Raw genomic sequence first — 21,798 nt, forward strand, 5'->3', positions numbered from 1 at the left:
TCAATACTCAGAAAAAGGCAAACTCACCAAAATAGAATCCTTATTTGGGTGCACATTAAAAGAAGGGGCTAGAAAGATGCTGAAATTAAAAAAGAAAAAGAAGCAAAAAGAACATGTGGCATTTCTCACGATGAAGAGAGTGCTAAGGAACTAACACTGCACAAAACGTAAAGGCCTTTATCAGTCGTTGGCTCTCAGTGATGGAAGATGACACTGAGAGAAGGAAGGGGATTAATTCACTGATAGATCATAGAGCAGACGTTCAATGGATCTTTGAATGGAGGAACAAATGAATGAATGTGCATTATTAAAATATAGTTAGGAACAGTTTGAAAATGTAAAGCACATATAAATGTCACAGGAAGGTTTGGCATTTGATGTTGATTAAATTCACTTTAAGCATAACTCCTTTACAATTGTTATGGGTAATTTGTTGAGCTCTGCGAAGATACTCTTGTCATTTTGTATCCTCAACGTGTATGTTAAACCGACTACCTTTATTTTAACACCTAGGATCCTCTTCCATTGAAAAGCACAAAGCATACAGTGTATACAAGAAGTAGATGGTAGACACGCTCACTTCTTAGCACGTCTCTCTGAAGAAGTCAAAATAGGAAAGAGAAGCATGAGAGAGATAAACCGGGACAGGTGGGCAGTATCCCCAGGCTGAGTGGACAGGCCTACAAGGCCCTGAGCGTGTGCTTCAGGTGATGGGCACGGGGCCTCCTAAGAAAGGAAAGGATGAAGGATGGACCCGCAGTCTTTCAGCCCCAGGGGAGGTGCATGGCAGCATACAGTTGAAACATCATGTTCTGCCTACATCCTCTTTATTTAAAATAGGCCTATCAGCTCGGTGCCTATAGCTCAAGCACCAGCCACATACACTGGAGCTGCAGTTTCAAATCCAGCCCTGGCCCACCAAACAATGACAGCTACAACCAAGAAATAGCCAGGCATGTGGCAGGCGTCTGTAGTCCCAGCTACTTGGGAGGCTGAGGCAAGAATATCGCTTAAGTCCAAGAGTTCGAGGTTACTGTGAGCATTGCCACCACAGCACTCTACCCAGGGTGACAGCTTGAGACTCTGTCTCAAATTAAAAAAAAATAATAAAGCCAGTAGAGGGGTGGCACCTCTGGCTCAGTGAGTGGGGCGCTGGCCCTATGTACAGAGGGTGGCAGGTTCAAGCCCAGCCCCAGCCAAACTGCAATAAAATAGGCTTGTCATTTAGGACAGAAGCCTACACTGCCCGGGCATCTTTTTTCCTACTTGTATGAACATGGGTTAATTTCTGAGAGAGTGATGATCATACATGTACAGCTGAAAGATGTGAGACTAGAAGTGATGGAGGATGGGTGCCGAGAACCTCAGTTGCTTTGTTTGTCTTCTTCCTTGCCCTTTTCTAATTTCCTATCCCTCAGCCCCCATTCCCCTCCTCATGCCCTGATACATACCTGCACCCTTGCTGCCAACCACTGAAAACACTGCTTGCAAAGAGCCAGCCTCCGAAATTTTCATCCCCTGGCTATCTCTGTAGTATCCTCGCTCTACAACATGAAAAACAATCAACTGATTTCTGAAGTGAAAGAGACGAGAGAATGGAAAAGATTGAGCTGTGCATTAAATTGTCTTCTGGTTATCAAATAAAGACTTTTTTGTCATAAAGGCCAAAGATAAAAAAAAGAAAATGTGTATGTTTAATATATGGTACAAAAATAAGTCCATTTTTGACATAGTACTTGAGGAGAAGATAGGTCAAAAAGCCTCGCCACCCCTGAAATGAATTTTAGACTATTATTGGAGTGATGGGGCAGAGAGAGATATCAGTGATGGTTGCATGGCTGATAAAGATGATTTTTTACAGTAGGTGCTAAATTAGATGTAGAAAGGAGAGTTATCAAACCTACATTGTCATGTCTGACCTTCCAGGGCCCCATCATGGAATCATAATAAAACGAGTTGTGGGCTTATCTAGAGATGCAGCAATAACGGGCACAGAACAATTTCCGAGCTTCTCTTCAAATGGGGTGACGCCAGGGCTTATTCAGGGTCATGAAGGAGATGCATTGGTTTTGATCAGTTTTTAGAACAATACAGCAGCTTATCTGTGGCTCAGAGAAATTTCGTTTTCATCATTTTTTCCCTTGGGTGCTGTGTACATTAGCCTCTAAAAGATAGTATGAGGCTCTGAACATTGATTTGTGCAGATTCAACTCTATTTTCACACTGTTGGGCCTCAAGCTCATCATCATTGAATGTTGGAGTCGGTAAAGGCACATTACCATGCTCAATAAATAAGGAAGAGAAATACTTAACAATAGAGAAATGCACAGAACTCCGGGGTACTAATTAGCAAAACCCACACTGCATTTATTTTATCCAGTTACAGAATGTTACGCTCTCATAGTAACATCTCCAATATGACTTTTTTTTACCTTTCATTTAAATTATATTGCTTATCTTTACTAAAATTATTTACAGATATCAGACATTATTATTAAAGAAGTGGGAAAAAAAAGTTAAATAAGGGCAGCACCTGTGGCTCAAAGGAGTAGGGCGCTAGTCCCATATGCCGGAGGTGGCGGGTTCAAACCCAGCCCTGGCCAAAAACAGCAAAAAAAAAAAAAGTTAAATAAAACCTCTTGCCCCACCTTTCCTAATTTCAAAAAATTATAACATAAAACTTTGAAGACAAAAATAAAAACAGTGTAGTACATAGCTAGCAGCAAATTTGTTGCCCCACACTATCTGCTCGGTTGTGAGGCTCAGACAGACTTTGAGAGTTTTAACACTATAACTGCTAATTCTTCTAAAATGTCAGTGTGAGAATAGTTATCTTGTCATATGTTGAAGGAATGTTTTAAATTTTAGAAATAATAGTGAAACCTCTTCCTACATGGGGAAAATTTAAATCTATGAGCTGATGTAGAAATACAAAAATTGTGGGAAAGAAAATTCAAGGGGAATTAGATTAAACCATATTGGCCCTGCTTTGTGAAACGGGTTAGCTTCAGAGTAACCAAAGGGGCAGGGAGGACCTTCGTGGGACCAAGTATTTATCCTTGTGTTCTCAGGTATGTGGTGTGTTATAAAACCTAGTGTCTTATCTATAGACAAATGGACAGCAAATCGGGGTCTACACATTCTGAACTGTTACTAGCTGCTTTACTTATTTTTGCTATGTACCTGTTGATATTTTTCCTTTCCTAATATTTTTGTACCCAACAAAAGATACTGCATGCTGGCATCCCCCTATCCTGTGTATAACTTGGAGAGAAGGGAGCAAACTTATGAGAATGCAAACATGCTAAAAAGAAACTCATCCCTAGACTGAGTCTCCTGGGAGACAGGTTTCGCATTCTGGAATTTTTATATTCACATTGAAGTACCTCTACAGTTATAAAAGTAATAATTCCATCTAGCATAAAAATTTGCATTTCATTTAGTCATCTGCTTAAGAATCATGACCAGCTCATGATTCAGGCTGTCCATTGGCACAGCTACTTGGTAAACAGTAGTAATACCAAGTGTTAATATTCAGAATTTTTGGAATTCATTCAGCAAACATTTAAGCACTTACTGTGTCCCTGATTGCTGATTGCTGGTTATTTGTAGTAATTGTTTATTTTTCCCCACTAGTTTGTAAGTTCTATTGAGTCCTGGCTTCGTTGTCTTGCTTTTTGTCTCACTGGTATGGTGCCTGCACGTGACCAGCATGCAAATGTGTTAAATAAACGTGTCATTGGATTAATGAGCCAAGTTGAAGAGCTCAGAGAATGGATTGTAGACATGGGGAGGGGAGTGGAGACAGAAAAACTGGTGGGGAGGCTCTCAGGAGGAGTAGAAACAGCAGCTGGAGTATCTACTCACTGAGGAATGACAGCAGGGCCAAGGTGGCCTAAGTCTACAGATGCTCAGGGGCCAGGTCTTTGGAGTTACATAAGGTGGGGAGTGGAATTAAGGATGAAGGGAAAGGGAGAGAAGCTGAAGTTACTGGCAAGAAAACAGTTGACATGTTAAGTCATGAATTGAGAGCCTGAAGGAAAAAGTCAACCTCACTGGACCTTTTGAGGAAATACAAGGCTCAATGAAGGTACGCCCCAAATGATGTGGGATTTAAGAGATGGGCAGCATTTGTTGACCATCTCCCACATGCATTTAATCAAGTGTTACAGAAGGAAGGGATGCTACTCACAGGACGCAGACGTGGTTTCTTTCCTCAAGGAGGCGCTGACATACATAGCTAAGGTGGAAACACGTAGCTGAGATTCTTTCTGTTGGCAGGGGTGGTATCCGGTACAGGAGATGAACTTAATCAGTAGAGAGGGTGGCAGGGAGTGTTCCAGGCAGAGGGAGTAGCCTTAACTAGATGGGGAGTCAGAAGGCTGCAGGGTCTATCAGGAACAATGCGTCATCTTTGGTGTTGTCATCAAGCAAAGTGGGACAAGCCTTAGTGCAAGGCTTGAAACTTGGTTCTCTGAGCAGTAGTGAGCCCTAAAGAGGAGAGTGACATTAGATGACCCTGCATTATAAAACTCAGTCTGTCCTCAGAAAAGGGGCAGATTGAGCAGTGGCTCTAAACTCTGGCTTCTCAATTAGTATCACCAGGAGAGATTTGTAAAATCTAACTCCCAGGTCACACCCCATATCAATTAAATTGGAATCACTTTAACACTGGGACCCAGACTTCAGTATTATTTCAGTCTCTAGGTGATTCCAGTGTCCAGCCAGGATTGCAAACCAGTGGTTTAGAGCAGGGGTTGGCCAACTGTTCTAGAAAAGGGCCACAGTGTAAATACTTTCAGCCTTATGGCCCACATGGTTTCTGTTGCAGCCACTCAGCTCTGCTGGTGTAGCAGTGAAGCAGCCATGGACACGGCATAAGGGGATGAGCGTGGCCATTTTCCAGTGAAATTTTAGGTGTGGAAATTTCAATTTCATGCAATCCATGTCACAAATATTATTGTTATGAGGGGCCGGGTTCCACCCATTTAAAATGTTAAAAGAAATTACAGACACTACAAAAAAGAGGCAGCCGGCAGTATTTGACCCACAGACCACATTTTGCCAACCCTTGATTTAGAGGATGAAGATTGGGCCCAGTTAGTCTAAGAAAGAAAACATTACTGTGATAATGTGGATAAGAGGTAAAGTTAACTCTGTTGTGGTCAGTGAGAAGGGCAGAGTGAAGGTTAGTGATACTGAGTTGATATATACATAGTAACTCATGTTCTTAATGGCAAGCTTTTGAGCATCCAGGGTTACCGTACAAAGGGTGTTTGAATGAACCATTGTGTGGTATTGATACTTAGTGCCCTTTGACTTTCTCTCTACACTTCGCAGGGATTTGACCTGTGTCATGGGGCTGCTTCGGGCCTCGCTGCTTGTAGTGGCTAATCATTTTGGCAAACACGATTACTACCAATGAGTTAAGTCTCCTTCCTTTCTCATGAGCCAGCCATGTCCTTGTTGCCAAAGAATGACCTTTCCTTGCAAACAAATGTTCTCTTTAGAAAAAAAGTGAGCTTGATAGGAGAAAGTCTGGCTACTTACATCTCTGTTATCAGAGATCTCTGAATGGATGCAGAATCCCCTGTGCATTTTTGTCAGTATCTGTTGCCTCTTGAGGTCCTAACAGGCTAAATACTGCCTGCTTCTCTATCTGTATCTCCCCTTCCCTGGGCCGTGAAAATGAGAGGCTGAAGTTTGCACCTCCCTTGCCCTAAGGTTATTTTAAAAACCGTAAAGCTGGGGGGAAAGTGTTTCCCACTGATACCAACTGTGCTTTCAAGCTGCACTTTTCCACATTTGCCTGGTTATTTTATTTGAATGCCATTATGGTTGGGTGAATAAATTCCCTTATCTTTTTCTAACTTGCACTGTTAGAGAAGTCTGCTATTTTGGTGTCTAAGAAATGTTTACACTTTGCTCCCAACTAGGGATGGGAGAAATGAAAGAATCTGATCACTTTCCTTGAATTTGCTGTGACTGGTGGAGGGAAGGAAATTCAGGGTGCAGTCAGCAGCATTTATGATCATCCCAGTTATTTTGCAGGTCTTACCAGAAAATAAAGGGTGAAACTATGTAAGGTGGAGGAGCAGCCCTATTTTGTCGTTTTCTGTGCTGTTGTCACCGCAGTTATTTCTCATAAAAAAAAATAAGTAAGCATTATATGTGCCTTATAAAGGAAAAGCAGACGAGATTTTGAAGAGCTTGCCTGTTTCCCTGTGTATTTTAGAGGATTTTTGATCATCAACCATATTTCACATCATTGATTTATAAATTGATTTCAGTTCATTGTTTTAATTCCAGGGACTTTTTTTTTTTCCTTCTTCTCATTGATCTTAAATGAACAATATCATCTTAAGGACACCATTGAAATCTGGATAATATAAAAATGAGATTATGATTGAGTGCTGATATCATCAAGGGCTTTTAATTAAGTTCCTGGTGTTTTATACATTGATCACAAAATAAAGATTCAGATTTATTAAACTAGTTTCCCATTTCTTTTTCAGAAGCACCCACCAAGTAAGGCCTAAATACATAGCAGCAGTCTGTTCTACAGCCAAAACCTCTGTGTGCCCCAGAGGAGTTCCTGTGTAGAACTCAGTAAGTAAAGGAAGAGGCCCGGAAGTAAGGCAGAGTTGCTGCTGTAATACAAAGATTAAGACTGAGAAACCTGCTAGAATTCAGGACACAGAGTGGCGATCGCTAAACAACGGCAGGAACTGATCTAGAAGGTAGATGTTAACATGGAGAAGACCTGAGAAATCATCTTGACTAGTGGTTCTCAGCTTCGGCTGCTCACTGCAAACACTGGAGAGCTCTTACATAATATGTTTGTCCAGGTTCCACAAGACCAATTAAACCAGGATCCCTGGAGATTAGAACTGGAGCGCTAGTATATTTTAAAGCTCTCCCACTAATTCTGATCTGTACCCAGGGTTAGGAACCACTGGACTAATCATCTAACTCCTTTATTTTATGTAGGAGTCCAGAGAACATAGCTATCCCATGGCTCCACAGCTGTTTGCTAGGATTTCAGCCTCAGTCCCCTCTTCTCGCCTCCCTCACTCTGCGCTCTCCCTTTGTGATCTCATCCCTGTCCTCGTTAAATCACACCATCTTGCTCGTGACTCCACAGTCCACGGGCCGCATCTCTCTTCTGAGCACCGTGCCTTTATTTCTAGCTTCTTCCTCGTTCTTTCTCCAAATGCGCACAGTCACCTCAAAATCCTTGTGTTCAAAACTGAATTCCTCCAAAACCTGCTTCTTTGTCTGGATTCTTCTGTCAGTGAAGACTACTGCTCTCCCTTGGTCCTCTGAGCCAGAAATTAGACAGTCGTCCTCTGCTGTGGCCCCTCTCCACTCCTGCCCAATCCATCACCAAGCATTCTCTGTCCCGCCTCTTAGCTGTTTCTCACATCCATCCCTCCCTGTCCCCTTGTCCCTAGCTTAACTGGGGGTATTCTTATTTTTCTTCAACTATTGCAACAGCCTCTCTTACCCAGTTGCTCTCAGGTAGACTACATCTTTAATGCCATTAGGAAGCTCTTTCTGAAACACGAATGTAATCGTTTGTTACTACACTTTTTACATCACATGTTCTGATCTTTTAGCCATTTCTTTGACTCAACAAAGCTACTTCCTTTTCTGTCCCCATGAGCCTATTCAACCTACTTCCCAATAGTCTATAAAGGCATAATCTATGTATAGACTTAGTTTTTTTGTTCCTGGAACCTGTGCCTGCAGGAAGCATATAATAGAAGATCCCCAGGTAAACATGCCCAGGTAAACATCAGTGCCAGGCCCGTCCTTGGTAGTTAGCACTTTCACTTACCTGCAGTGTTTACTGGTGAATTCATTTCCTATCCCTGACTCCAGTGTCTCTTAACTGCTTCTTGCTAAGCCTTTGTCCTCACCGGGACTCTCCCAGTTCCCGACTAGCTCTTCACCAGTGACCCTTTGCCTCTCAGTCACTTGTTGTTTCTATCTTGTGCCCCTTGGCTATTTCCAACCTTTTTCTTGGGACGTTGATCTCAGACTTCCTTACCGATGCCTGTCCCTGGCATGGGGTATCTCACCTGTTCTTTGATCCCTGCCCTTTATTACCTAGAATTTGTCTCTGTCTCTCTGGGAATTTTTTTGCAGCATAACTCTCTTAGTCCCCAGCAGACCATCAGGTGCCCCTGTGTGACATAAAGCTCAGCTATTTAGAACCTGATTGTCCAGTTTTGTTGTCGTTGTCGGGGCTTCTTATCTTTCCCCTACTTTTTGGCTGCTGCCTGCCAGTTGACCAGTTCACCACTCAGGCTCCCCAGATAGAGGGCCGGAAAAAAATAAGTATGTTGAAGCTTGAACCTGCTCTTTGGGCTTCTTACGAAGTATGATGAAGGCTGCTGACCACATGCGATTCATTATAATAGACCTTAAGCCCATCAAACTCTTCAAAGCTTATAGACATTTATCATTTTTGAGACTCCATATGTAGAAATAAGATCCACAATCTTATTATAGCTGTACCTTGCAATAACACTGCTTTATTTGGGAAAGTTTTACTGAACAACTGGACAGTGGGCACAGAAAGTACAGAATTGATTTTGGGACACCAAAGAAGTTAGTCAGCATTGCTAAATTTCGTTTGCTTATGTATCCTCCCATTCGTAATGCAGGCTCTTATCACCCATGAAGCCTCTTTCCAATCTGAGCTCTGTTGTATACCTTTGATAAAAAATGAAAAGATTACATTGTCTGACAACCAGAGCTATTAAAAATGCTCCCTTGGGGACTTCAGTTTTGTTTGATTTCATCTGAAAGGGAATTTAAGCATGAGTATAAGAAAAAAGAGGTCTTCAGTGTTTTTTATCTTTAAAGAGTGGAACGAAGCAATTAATGAAGTACATACAGGATGGAGATTATGGAAGCTTAGCTTCTCAGGAATCTAGAAGTTTGATCAAGCTTGCATACTGCCTCTTTAAAAAAAAACAAAACCCAACTGCAGCCCACATGGACTATAGGACTGAGTGAGCAGGCAGTTACCTTTAAATAACCCATCATCTCTGTGGCCTGTACCTGGGGATTACTGAGGAAGGGGACCTGAAGGTACTGCCTATGATTCTAGGAGAAACGTTTGCTATCCTCACTGTACTTTGGCCACCCTCATTAACAAGTTCATCACACAACTTGTTTAACATGTTTACCTTTTAAACACTTGGAGAATTAACAGGTGGCTGCATGACCAAGATGTTTGTTTTAACAGGCTAAAAATTGGGAGGTAATTTAGACATGCACTATGATGCAATAGGAAAATACCTAATTATTCTGTGTTTGGCTCAGCTTTTAGTTTCAGTTAAAACAGCTGCTAGCAGGGCTCAACAAGTTTTATAGAATAGTACTTTTAACATTGCCCACATAGGAGGAACTGGCTTACTAGTCATAAGGGCCAGGGTTTAGTGACTTGCACATGAAGCCTGCTGTGTGGCTTTAGTTCTAGAGCTTAGTAAAGTATCTCATCTCAGAGTTACTGTCATCAGCAGGGACAGTGTGATTACAGAATGCTCTGAAAGCCCCGAATCTAATTCAGCATGCTCTAGAAACCGATCTGCAGTGTTCTCTACCTGTCTATCGAGTGCACCAAAGGTAAAATCCTGAAAACAAGACAACTAACTGCTATTATGTCTGGCATATTCATCCCAGTTGTCAGGATACCTCATAGGGGCTATGATGGGCTCTTGAACTGTCTTCACGGACCACGTGGAAGGAGTGACGACTTTTTCTGGACAGTTAGTTCATTTAGTTTGGAGTGAAGGGACTCCTGTCAGAAGTCGACATGGTCAGGAACAGCGATTCTAGATTCTGTAAAGGGCCAGATGGTTACTACTTTAGGGTTTACAGACCATATGGTCTCTGTTGTAGCTCCTCCTCTCTGCTACTATAGCATGAAAGCAATCATAGATAGTAACAAATAAATGCATGTAGCTGTGTTTCAATAAAACCTTATTTTCAAAAACAGGTGATGGTCTGCATCAGCCAAGGGACCATAGTTTGCCAGCCCTTGTTTCGGATCCCGGAAGACAGACCTCTGGGCTGTATGACCTCACAGGAAGAAGGGCAGTAGTTCTGGGTTAACTGTCCTAATGCATAAAACCTTCACTAGTCATAGATTAAATTCCACCGGATTTATATCTAATAAAATTGTTGTCAGAAAATGGAGCGTTGTTTCCTCACTGGCTGCTTTTGAGACTAATATAAATAGTGTTATTTGCCTATACTGTACTTTCCTCCTCAAATTGAGATGGCTCATGATAAAAAGCATGTATAGGTCTCATCTATCAAAACAGAGATATAAAATCAAACCACACATAAAAAGATCACACAGAACAACTTATGAATATTCCTTATCCACCTGGTAACTCGAGCTGGTATCTGAATCATTTCAGAAATGGCTCAGTCCTTGGGACATCTCCTAAGTTGAATGCTGACATATTGCCTATTCTGTCTTCCCTAGCATAACTTCCCTTCTGGAGAAAATTGCCCCAGTATTTTATATCAAGTCTTCTACCAAAGGAGGTGTTAGTATTCATCATTTTTCTTCTGACTGAAGTATAAGCCAAGAAATGTTATACCAACTAAGTGGGTGTATAGAAAGGAAAGAGAAAATTACAAGCTAATGCAACTTTGATGGGCAAGTGACCTATTCAAAGCAGGTTCCAAGGCTGGCAGTGCTAACATTTCATTAGCTGGGAGAACTGTTTGCAATCGTCTTACAGATACATCTCTGCTCTCCAGGGGAAAAGGGATGTTAATCATCTTGGCGTTACATGTTCAGAAGCACCACTCAGAGGTGGACAGAGGAAGGAGATGGGAATTTCAGCTAAGCTGCAGGAGGGATCACTTCCATGAGTGTCAATGAGGCAACAAGGCCAAGTGATTTCAAGGAGTTCTGAGATAGGGACTGATCCATGGGAAAATTTTCTGTACAAATAAACTTAATGCAGAAACCAAATTAATAACAGATCCAAGTGCTTAGCCAAGTAGATGCACATCAGGTAGAACTCAGGCAAGGATCTGAGGGGAGGTGTGTTGGACATGTTCTTGAGGACACTGGAGGAGGCAGAAAATACTTCCCTAGGACACAGAGATACCAGGCAAGGCTTCCTTCACAAGTGAAGACAGAAGCTGCCCAGTCTCCTGGTTAAGAATATCAGAGCAGAACCAGAAGCAAGATAGGCCAGTGTCAAGGACAAACAGGCTACTTACATGACAGAATTTTAAGATGTAATAGTGACGTAAATATAGGGAATTCTATAATCAACAGCTGGCAAACATTCACTTTCTCTTCTAAAAATGTTTGATCTTGTCTGTAAATTTAGGAATGTTCTAACCTTTAGATGGAAGAAGGAAGTCAAGAATTTCCAACTTAAGCCATGAGCCCTTCTTCCATTCACTCTTGGTGAGAGAGGAAATTGGTATAGTGTGTGAGGGGAGATGACAGTTTAACTATACCTCCACAATTTTTTTTTTTTTTAGAGAAAATATCATTCTGTTGCCCCGGCTAGAGTGCAGTGGTGTCATCATAGCTCACAGCAACCTCAAATTCCTGGGTTCAAGCAATCCTGCCTCAGGCTTCCAAGGAGCTAGGACCTCAGGCAGCTAATTAGCCACCACACAGGGCCAGTTTTTTTCTGTTTTTAGTAGAGATGGGGTCTCACTCTTACTCAGGCTGGTCTTGAACTCCTGAGTTCAATGATCCTCCCATCTCTGCTACCAGATGGGAGTACTTCAAAGGTGACTGTAGTCTGACTTGTAGACTGTGATATTCAGCAATGAGGCACGTTATCTAGGATGAGTTCATGAACTTAATTGTCCAACCTCATATTTTTTTAAATGCACACTCTCAGGCTGTCAGAGATATTTGTGTAAAGGTTACCATTGTATTTAAAATTTGAAATGAATTGGAGAAAAAGTTTGTATTTGGAGTTCTGGATTTCAGGAATTCTCTAAGGGAGTACAGATCTGTATATGAGTGTAGGAGCATAGAAGCTTGACAGGGATACATTGTGAAGAGTGGGGGGGAAAATCAGTCAGCCCTCCATGTCCATAGGTTTCACATCTGCAGATTCAACAAATTATGGAACGAAAATATTTAGGAAAAAAAAGTATTACAGTGAAAAATAATGCAAATTTAAACTATGACATACCAACTATTTACATAGTGTTTACATTATAGTAGATATTATAAGCAGTTTAGAGGTAATTTAAAGTATACAAGATGTGCATAGGTTATATGCAAGTACTAAGTCATTTTATAAAAGGCTTGAGCAGATTTTGGTCTTGGGGGAGGTGGTACCAAGGGACGACTGTATGTACGATGATCTCCTTTCTTTGAAAACAATAATAACGTTTATATATGCCTACAAGATTTGGAGCCAGAGACAGATTGTTCATAGTGGCCATGGGAGCTGTACAGATGACAGTGGTTGAGAAAACAAGTTGCTTTTACAGTTGGCTGTAATAGAGAACCCCAGACTTCTTGCTTTTCCCAGACACTGGGGAGCAGGAGTGGAAAAGGGACTGTAGTGACTGGGTTCAGCTTGAGAAAACTCCATCATTAGAAGTGAAAAGATCCTTCCCTTTGCATAGTTATACATGGGACACATATGTCGTCATTACAGATATTAATAGTTATATGCCTGTCTAACCCAGATCAACTTGTTTATTTATTAATCTAGCCAATACTCACTGAGTGCCTACTGCAAGTAAAACACCATGCAAGGCACCCGGGCTCTGTGGCAGTGGCGGAACGAAGGTATCCTCACATGTGCAGGCTCAGGCTCAAGCAGAGAGACTGAGCTGTGACCAGGAAGCCTGGGGAGGTGCAGTGCTTACCTGGATGCACGTCCATGCCTAATTCTGAGGATCAGCAGTTGGTATTCCAATGAAATTGAAAGTACCTTAAACCTGTATTGAGTTTTCTTTCTTTTCACAGTATTTTCTTTTTTCTCCTTTTGGTCTCTGAATTACGCATTTCTAAATAGAGATGTTGATGGCAATTAGCGTTTTAATTATAAAACGTTCTAGGAAGAGGTTGCCTGGCTGCTCCTCAGCAGTGACCCACATAAACTATCAAGTGACTTTGGTTTCTAACCACATCCATGTGACTCCTCAGCTGGCACAAAAGAAGACTCTCTAAACAAAAGCTTTATTTAGATAGAGAGAGAGAGAGATACACATGTATTTCTTTTTATCAGCTGTCAACTCAATTGTTTGTCTTTTTTCTCCCCCACAGAAAAAGCAGAGGACAAAAGATCTTTCTCGGGTATTTCATTCCTACAATCCATACGATCACAAGGTAAGAGAAGCTTGCTGTTACTACGTTGGGTATTATGAGTCTTTCTGACTGTATGGCATGATTTTCACCAATATGTGGTGATCCTGAAATGCACTTACCAATTACATTTTTCTTACAATTTTAATTTTCAACTCTATCCCTCTGGAAGAAAACCGAAATTTCGTATTTCTAACCTAAAATAATTGTATTTTATTCATGCTAAAATCTAGTTACGTGAAATCTCCAATACTGTGAAAAATGGATTTAGGGGTGTTTTTGTTTGGTTACTTTTTGATTTTTCTTTCCAACCACACTGGTGGATGAACTTGGCTTTTGGATTGGTAGAGATAGTTGAAATGTTAAGTGCCAAATTTTGGTTCTCCATTGCTCTGGATAGAAAATTGTTTTCCTAAATTAAAATCCTGACAAAAGTCAATGCATAGCATTATATCTGAAATACCCACTGCCAAAAGTTTAGCTACACAGAAGACCAAATAACGTAACAACCTCATGTCCCCATGCTATGGCTTTATAGATGCGTAACAAGTCTAGTTTCATTTATACCCCATATTCTCTACCCTCTGTGTCTAAAGAATTTCCAAAAGCTTTTCACTTCTGGTTTTTCACCACATATTCGTAAAAGATAAGGACTCCTTTTAAAAAATGCTTAACACTACATCTTAATGGGGAAATATATTACAGAATTTCTGAGACTTGTACAAAACTTCTATGCCATGTAAGCTTCCAGTAAATCTGTTAATTAGAGGTGATTTCAGAAGTAAACAAAAAATTTACACTGTTGAAATGCTAATATAAACCTAAATCTTTATCTATGAATTTACAGAGAGACATGTGGTGGGGATTTTTTAACTAGCCAAAATAAGTAGTGTGAAAACTACTTTCCTCAGTTGAGAATACAGAGATGTCTGGATTCAGGAGGAAAAAATTATGTCAGTTCATAGAAGTTGAAAAACGTGAATAGCTTTTAGTGTTTCTATAGTGACCAATTGACTTAAGCACCAAAAATTTGTAAAAGGGGTGTTTATGCTCCATGTGACCGTGGTGATACACAATACTAAAAATGGTAGCTTTTGAGTTCCATTTTTCAAGTTAAATCAATCACTTTGCAAAATACAGAAATTTGTTTGAAAGGGGTTGGGAAAGCCAGTAGCGTCTGACAATGCAGGCAGAAGGGGCAGGCTGATAAGTAATATAACAGCAAAGGAATGAGATGGGCCAGATTTCTGCTGCTAACATTGCATTTTGTTATGATGAAGCCATTTAATTAACAGAAGTGCAATAGTGGCTGCAGTTAACATTTAACTGCACACACACACACACACACACACACACAAGCCTATGACAAATCAAAGGTTTTGCCTGACTTGTCTAAATTTTGCCCACTTCTAACATTTTTTATTTCACAGTTAAGGGAAATTCCATTATTCTTTTATTAGAACCCTTAATGGAACCTAGCCATTTGCAACTTCTACCAGCTTCCTCTTCATATCCTTTGTGGCACTGTATCAAAGTTACCTCAGATTATTTTGGCTTCCCTTCATTCCCCTACAAATTAGTCATCAGGCAATGAGGAATGGAGTATAAATGCTAGATGGGGTTCCTTTTGATCTTTGCTTTAAGTTGGGTAATAAATTACTGAAAGTAGCTAGACTGCTTGGTGAGTGCTTTCTGAAGCTCCTACGGTCTGGCCTGTTGGCATTCTGTTTTATTCTGTATGAATGCCGTGAAGGAAAGGGAAAAGTTTTGTTCTAGGCAGCTCCCAAGCCCCTAGTAGCCTCCTCCTGTTTTCCTAAGCTCTATCCAGGCAAATCTAACCATATTACTTATAAGCTGGTCTCTTGTTTATTGGATGTCTAGGAAGACCAGAACCATAGGGATAAAGTAATATGTACTGTTTTCTCAATCTAAGAATGTTGCTTTTTTCCCCATAAATAAATTAATAGAGGGTTGTGTTTCAAGTCATTTTGTCATTTTAATTACCAATTATGTTCAAGCAAATTAGTTTTCTAGGCAGATAGGTTTTGTGTAAATTTGTTACAAGATGTGGTTAAAGTTGGTTTAAACATCTCATGTTCAAGGAGATTTCTGGAGTGATCTTTAGGAAGATATGTACAGATACTGCAATGAAAGCTTCAAAAAATATAATATCCTTTGTCTAGGATTTGCGTTTTAAAAATTCAAAGGGAGTAGATAGAATACAGTAAAATAAAATTGATCATGTGTTGTTGACCATCAAAACTGGATGATAGGTTTCTGGGAGTTTATTCTATTCTGTATGTTTTCTATATGATTAAAGTTTTTCATTAAAAAAAAAAAAAGATGCAGAGTAAAATAAACTATGGTCTGTTCCTGGGAGTGAATGTTCTGATGTTCTTTTCCTCTCTAGCCAAATTCCTTTTAGTGTGAACTTTTCCCTTGACATGCCAAAGAAAGGCTACTCAGCATTTCAGTGGGTTCATCATTCTGAGTAAACTCAGAAATGCAACTCCTGTTCTAAAGTTGGCAGAATTTCCTGGGGTTTCATCCCAAATTATAGTGGGCCACTTAACTGATAGCCTTGCCTACTAGAAACTGTTAGAACAGTTGTAATTACAAAGGGCACGGAGGACACCCGTTTGGTTCTCAGTGAGTCAGTTCTATTTGTTCTTCTTGCCACCCTGCAGCCAAGATTCCTGCCTGACCCCAGACACAAGAAAGTCACCAGGTTAAACAAACATGTCCCTTAAGTGAGGCCAGGTGCATTTCTTAATCATACCCTAAGGCCATTGTTTAGGTTGTAAATGGTCAGTTGGTTTTCTCCTAAATGCTGTTGCAAAAAAGCAAATAAAGCTCAGAGCAAAATGTGTACCCAGAATGACTCTTAGGAAATACTTGATTTCTTACGCTGAGAAATGTTGTTTGAGACTAGAATTTAATTTTGGACTGTTGTCTCTGATCCCATGACCATTTCTGAAAATTGTTTTCAGGAGGTCTTATAATAAAAAAAGAGTTGTACAAAAAGGCTTGACAAAAACCAATTCCTGTTTATCTGTCCAATAAAGGTAACCCAAAGCAGCCAGTAATCCGGTTCTACTTTATGCATTCTAGTCTTTCCTCTGTTATTTAATAAGCAGATAATGAACGTAGCTTGTAGTTCTAAAAACACAGTGTACTAACCATCAGGAAAAGTTGCAGGGCCAAAGGACTTACGGGTCACAGAAAGTCAATCTGGAGTTGAATTTTTCCTTTGACTAAGTTACAGGTAAATGAGTGCAGACTATAATTAGAACACTTTTATTAAAGCCACGCAAATTAGCACGCACTGTGTGTCCTTGGCCTGAAGAAAACATTGCCACACACATAAAAAACATCTCTCCTTTTCTGTCTGTTTTGTTAGATTTCATCAGAATTATGTGTTCAAGGGGAAATCTAAGTTTATTAGCAAAACACAGATGTTTATAATCTGCTAATGTAAAAAGTTAATATAAAAAATGAAAATGCTTGGGAAAGGAAAAAGTCACGAAATTCTGTTTAGGTCTATAGTGATTTTTTAACATCTGCAAAATAGAGTAAGTTCCCAAACACACGTAATCACTTTGAATTAACATTTACACCACCATTAAAAGTGAGTCTTTAACAGGTAGTCACTATTACTGTTTTGTGTTGTGAAGTGGGCTTCTCATTTTCTTTTTTTTTTTTGTAGAGACAGAGTCTCACTTTTTCACCCTGGGTAGAGTGCAGTGGAGTCACAGCTCACAGCAACCTCCAACTCCTGGGCTTAGGCGATTCTTCTGCTTCTCATTTTCTTTCAGTGACTTATGATATTAATAATTTTCCTAGATAGGTTCAGCACCCATAACAATGGTTATGGTGCCAGCCACATGCACTGAGGCTGGCGGGTTTGAACTCGGCCCAAGCCAACTAAACAATAATGACAACTACAAACAACAACAAAAAAATAGCTGGACATTGTTGTGGGCACCTGTAATCCCAGCTACTTGGGAGGCTGAGGCAAGAGAATTGCTTAAGCCCGACAGTTTGAGGTTGCTATGAGCTATGAGACCACAGTACTCTACTGAGGGGGACAAAGTGAGACTCTGTCTCAAAAACAATAAAAGATAAAAAATAATGTTCCTACATAGACAGACATAAATCAGTCAACACACTTGGGAAGAAACATCATTCTATAACTTTCGTGTTGATGGAGTGGGCTCTTCTTTCGGTGACTACCATTATTTTAAAAGTCTTTCTGTATATGTAGACACTTTTCAACTGAAGTGTAAACAAATTCATATGTGTCTAAAATAGTTATTATATACAAATGTACTTGATGAATTAGCCTGCGCATAGAAAGAATACAAACATTAGCGCTTTACTCACCCAGAGCATCTTCTGGGCAGCACTTTCTGCCGTCTAAAATATAGCTCACAATTTCCACAAAAGCCAACTTGGGCCCAGACTGTTCTGATTACTGTTTCAGTCTCTCCCCCAGCTCATTACTACTTGAGACCCCTGTCCACAAAATCATCTTCTCTTCTTTTTTAAATCACTTCTAGCAAGCATAGATGCCTGGTTTCCCAAACGCCCTCAACCCTAACAGCAGTTAAAAAGAGGGAGGTTATTGTTTCAAGAAGTCAGAGCTCCACTAAGGAGTGACAGCATACTAAATGAAAGCAAGGACAGACCATAAAACTCTAATATGTCATTAACAGAGGGACTCTAAATGTGCAGCTGCCCAAGACCACTTAATTTAGACCCAAGTACCCAGATATCCTGCACATTTCAGGAGTCCCAGGGTAAAATAATTGGGATTTCTTTACATCAAGAAACAGATGTTTTGTTTAAAAATAGTACAGAGATATACAGAGTCTGGCAGAAGTAACCCCCTTTTTTGCTCAAGTGTGATATTGTTATGTTACAGAATTACATGCACAAAATAATGGCACTATTAGCACCCATTTTTATGACTTGGTAATCTATACCAATCTTTTATTGCAAAATCATAAACGTGTAGTTCTATAACTGAACACATCACACTGAGGCTCAAAGGAACTGCCCTGGACCCTATGTATCCTATTTTTAGAAACATTGGTATTTTAGGAATAACTTTTGCTTATATTGAAAACTCTCTTGGGAACAACTGGTTCTTAACAAGCTTGGAGAAATGAAGTGTTACTCTAGAGCTGTGATTTTCAATCAGCATGCCGTGAGAAGATCTTAGGTGTACCACAAAAATTGTTAAAGATCATTAATTAAATTATTTTCAAAAGACGTTCAAAGCATAATAAGAATATTCTTTTCTTTTGTTTTTACTACTTTTTGATCAATATAATTTACATGTGCTACAGAAGTTTAACTAGAGGGTCAAGTGTGCCGTGACATAAAAAAGGTTGAAAACCACTGCCCTAGAGTCTAGAGAGTAGTGTTGGTGAGTGGACGAAGGGCAGAAAATGTGTGTGAGCGTGAATAGGTGAGGAGAGCAGAATCAGTATCACCCTGAACTATTTATTCATATAACTAGATAGTGTAGAAATACCACAGGCTTTGAGCTTTATTATTATATTTTTCTCTTAAAGATTGTTCTAAGCATAACTTGAGTGGAATAATTGTCAGTAGTAGTTCAGTAGAATGGATTTTTAATTGTAGTATTAAATACACAAAAAAGATTGGTATGTATTTCAGAAATCCACACTTCCTAAGACTACTTTAAGAAAAGTTGTTTTTACCAACGTGTCCAGGAATTCATATCTACTAGCATATAGTGAAATATTATATAATAAAAATGGAAAATAGTATTTTCTGCAGCTTTGGGCAGAAGCATACAAGAAGAATGTGGCAAAAGTCTTGGTTATGCCACCATCCTTTCTTCCCTCAGAGACTAGTGGTGTCTATGACACCAAGCTTCATAAGTGCATATACCATACCTCCTAAGCAAAAGGGACAATTTCATTTCAGAAATCATTTATTTTTTTATTTTTTTATTTATTTTATTTTATTTATTTATTTTACAGTTTTTAGCCAGGGCTGGGCTTGAACCTGCCACCCCTGGTATATGGGGCCCATGCCCTACTCCTTGAGCCACAGGCACCGCCCTCAGAAATCATTTATTGATTTACATTTCTCTGTTAATCAGATTTGTCTAATGATTTAAAATTATAAAAGTCACTTCACTCAGCTCTTTATGTTTGAAGAATAATGACCATTTCCCTGGATCCTGAGGCAGCCATGCTGTTGTCAAGCCTTCATTATCCCCTGTGCTTTGAATAACATAATGTAGCAACAGAGTGCTTTGAGTTGTTCTTCTAGAGAGAGAGATGTGAGTTTGGATTATTGCCTGCTGGCCCTGTGGAGCTTTGAGCTATCTGCTGTCTGGAAATAGCAAATTCAGTTTTTAATGGATCCGGCACTCTATGATAGCCAGATTTTCATGGCACATGCAGATAAAGAAACAAGTTATTGATTTGGCATGTTTACGCCATGCTTAAAACAGTTCCCTGCAGCAGATTGTCCAAAGCCATTTGTGCACTTAACTCTATTTCCCATCTTTGGCAAAAATAAAAATGTATTTAAAAAGTAATTTTAGGGATGTTGCCAAATGTCAGGAACAATTGAATAAATGTTTGATTGAGTTTCCCTATTGTTACATTGACACATGTCCTAATACTAAAACCATGCTCAAGGCAGGGGAAGTGAGTACTTCAATAAATAGTAAATTCCTTTCATCCACTTCACTCTACAGCCAAATAAATAACCCAGCCACAAAATAAAGGGCATACTGAAAAGCTCTTTTGGTGTAAAATCTATGCTTTCATTTATTAAAACATGTCCCCTCTCAAGGTGACCAAGACACAGCCATAGGCCAGCTGTTTCCTGCTTCATCACAGGGTATCTCTGACCACTCCCTGCATCCTGATCTATGCCAGCCCCATCCAAAAGCATTTCCTCATTTTAACCCTCATCAGTTTGTGATTAAGTTGAGTAGCATATCATGTTGCCTTGAGCTTAACTTTGATATCATCCCTATATATTTTTCCCTTTTTCTTATAGTATTGTATTTTTCTAAAAATTAAACAATATTTTTTACATGTTGGTTTAGTTTATTTTGTCCTGCAGCTGCAGGGATGGAGGGCATGAAAGTATGTAACAAATGGCAGAGATTTTGATATGGTAAAAATGTTAGATTCATATGCCCATAGATGACAGAACTCTCCTCTGCCAGTTACCCTGAGGATTGACAGAGACAGTGAAATCTGAGTAGACCTTTATTAGGATGATTATTACCATAATAAAGCAATCATTTAAAACACACCACATAACTGGCATTATTCTCAAAGATTTACATACACAGACAACTCATTTAACTTTTATACCAACCCTATAAGGTGAGTAGCATTCTTACTATGCCCTGTTTTACAGGTGAGGAAACTGAGACACAGAGGTTAAGTAACTGTCAAAGTCCTACAGCTAGTAAGTTGCAGAGCAGTCTAGCACAGAGTTCATACCCCAACTCCAGTCTAAATCTACGTAGGTAAACCCTGCATGGAAGAAGAAGTATGCTGGGTGCACTGGTGCACCCCTCTGGTTCCAGTTACTCAAGGGCTGCAGTGGGAAGATCACTTGAGCCCAGGAGTGCAGGGTGGTCATGCGATATGATCATGTCTGTGAATAGCCCAGGCACTCCAGTCTGGGCAACATAATGAGACATTCATTTCTTAAAAAATAAAAAAAGGAGAAAGGGAACAGAGGCATGAGTAAGAATAAAGAGAGACAGAGAATGGAAGTAGATGTCGGAAGCATTGAAGATTCTACTGAATGACTTCCCAGTAAACAGACCATAAAGCAAGCGTCCTCAAACTACGGCCCACAGGCCACATGCAGCCCGCCTAGGACATTTATCGGGCCTGCCGGATGTTATTGCCGCCACTTCCTATCTTGCTTAGCAGCCAACTCGTCCTGGGGTCCGCAGTCCAGCCCTCCAACGGTCTGAGGGACAGTGAACTGGCATCAAGCCTTTCCTAAAAGCTGTGACCCTCACCTGCAAACTTCCCCAACCTGATTAATTCAACATCAGCCTGATGTTGAACTAAGAAACATGATTTAGGCTGGAAGTTGGGGCAAATACCGTGCAATGACTAACAGGTGACTGTTAGGCCCCACTGGGACCTGGGTTTCTCCAAGAACCCTGTCCTGCTTGCTTTCCTCCCTGACTCCCCTTTTATGGGAACTGGAGGGAGGAAGCTTAGAGAGGGGCCAGAGCGCAGGGGTAGCCAAGCCAGAGAAATAGACTCAACACTAAGAAAAACTGAGAAAATCATCTGAGGTCACTGTACAGAGATGGGAAGGTGGCAGCAGGGTGGTCAGAAAGGTACAGTGCCGGCTCGGCGCCTATAGCTCAACCGGCTAAGGCGCCAGCCATGTACACCTAAGGTGGCGGGTTCGAATCCCCAGCCCGGACCCGCCAAACAACA

General features: G+C 40.3%; 1 protein-coding gene across 1 annotated transcript in view; it reads left to right on the plus strand.

The window, feature by feature from the left end:
- CDKAL1 (CDK5 regulatory subunit associated protein 1 like 1) overlaps positions 1 to 21,798 on the plus strand; it is a 654,035-nt gene that overhangs the window by 526,514 nt on the left and 105,723 nt on the right. The window contains exon 12 of the mRNA XM_003788378.3: positions 13,289 to 13,351. Within this exon, the coding sequence (XP_003788426.1) occupies positions 13,289 to 13,351 (63 nt within the window). The remainder of the gene's footprint in view (positions 1 to 13,288; positions 13,352 to 21,798) is intronic.

This window comes from Otolemur garnettii, unplaced genomic scaffold (genome assembly GCF_000181295.1).
Source record: "Otolemur garnettii isolate 467f Iridium unplaced genomic scaffold, OtoGar3 scaffold00026, whole genome shotgun sequence".
Taxonomy (NCBI): Eukaryota; Metazoa; Chordata; class Mammalia; order Primates; family Galagidae; genus Otolemur; species Otolemur garnettii.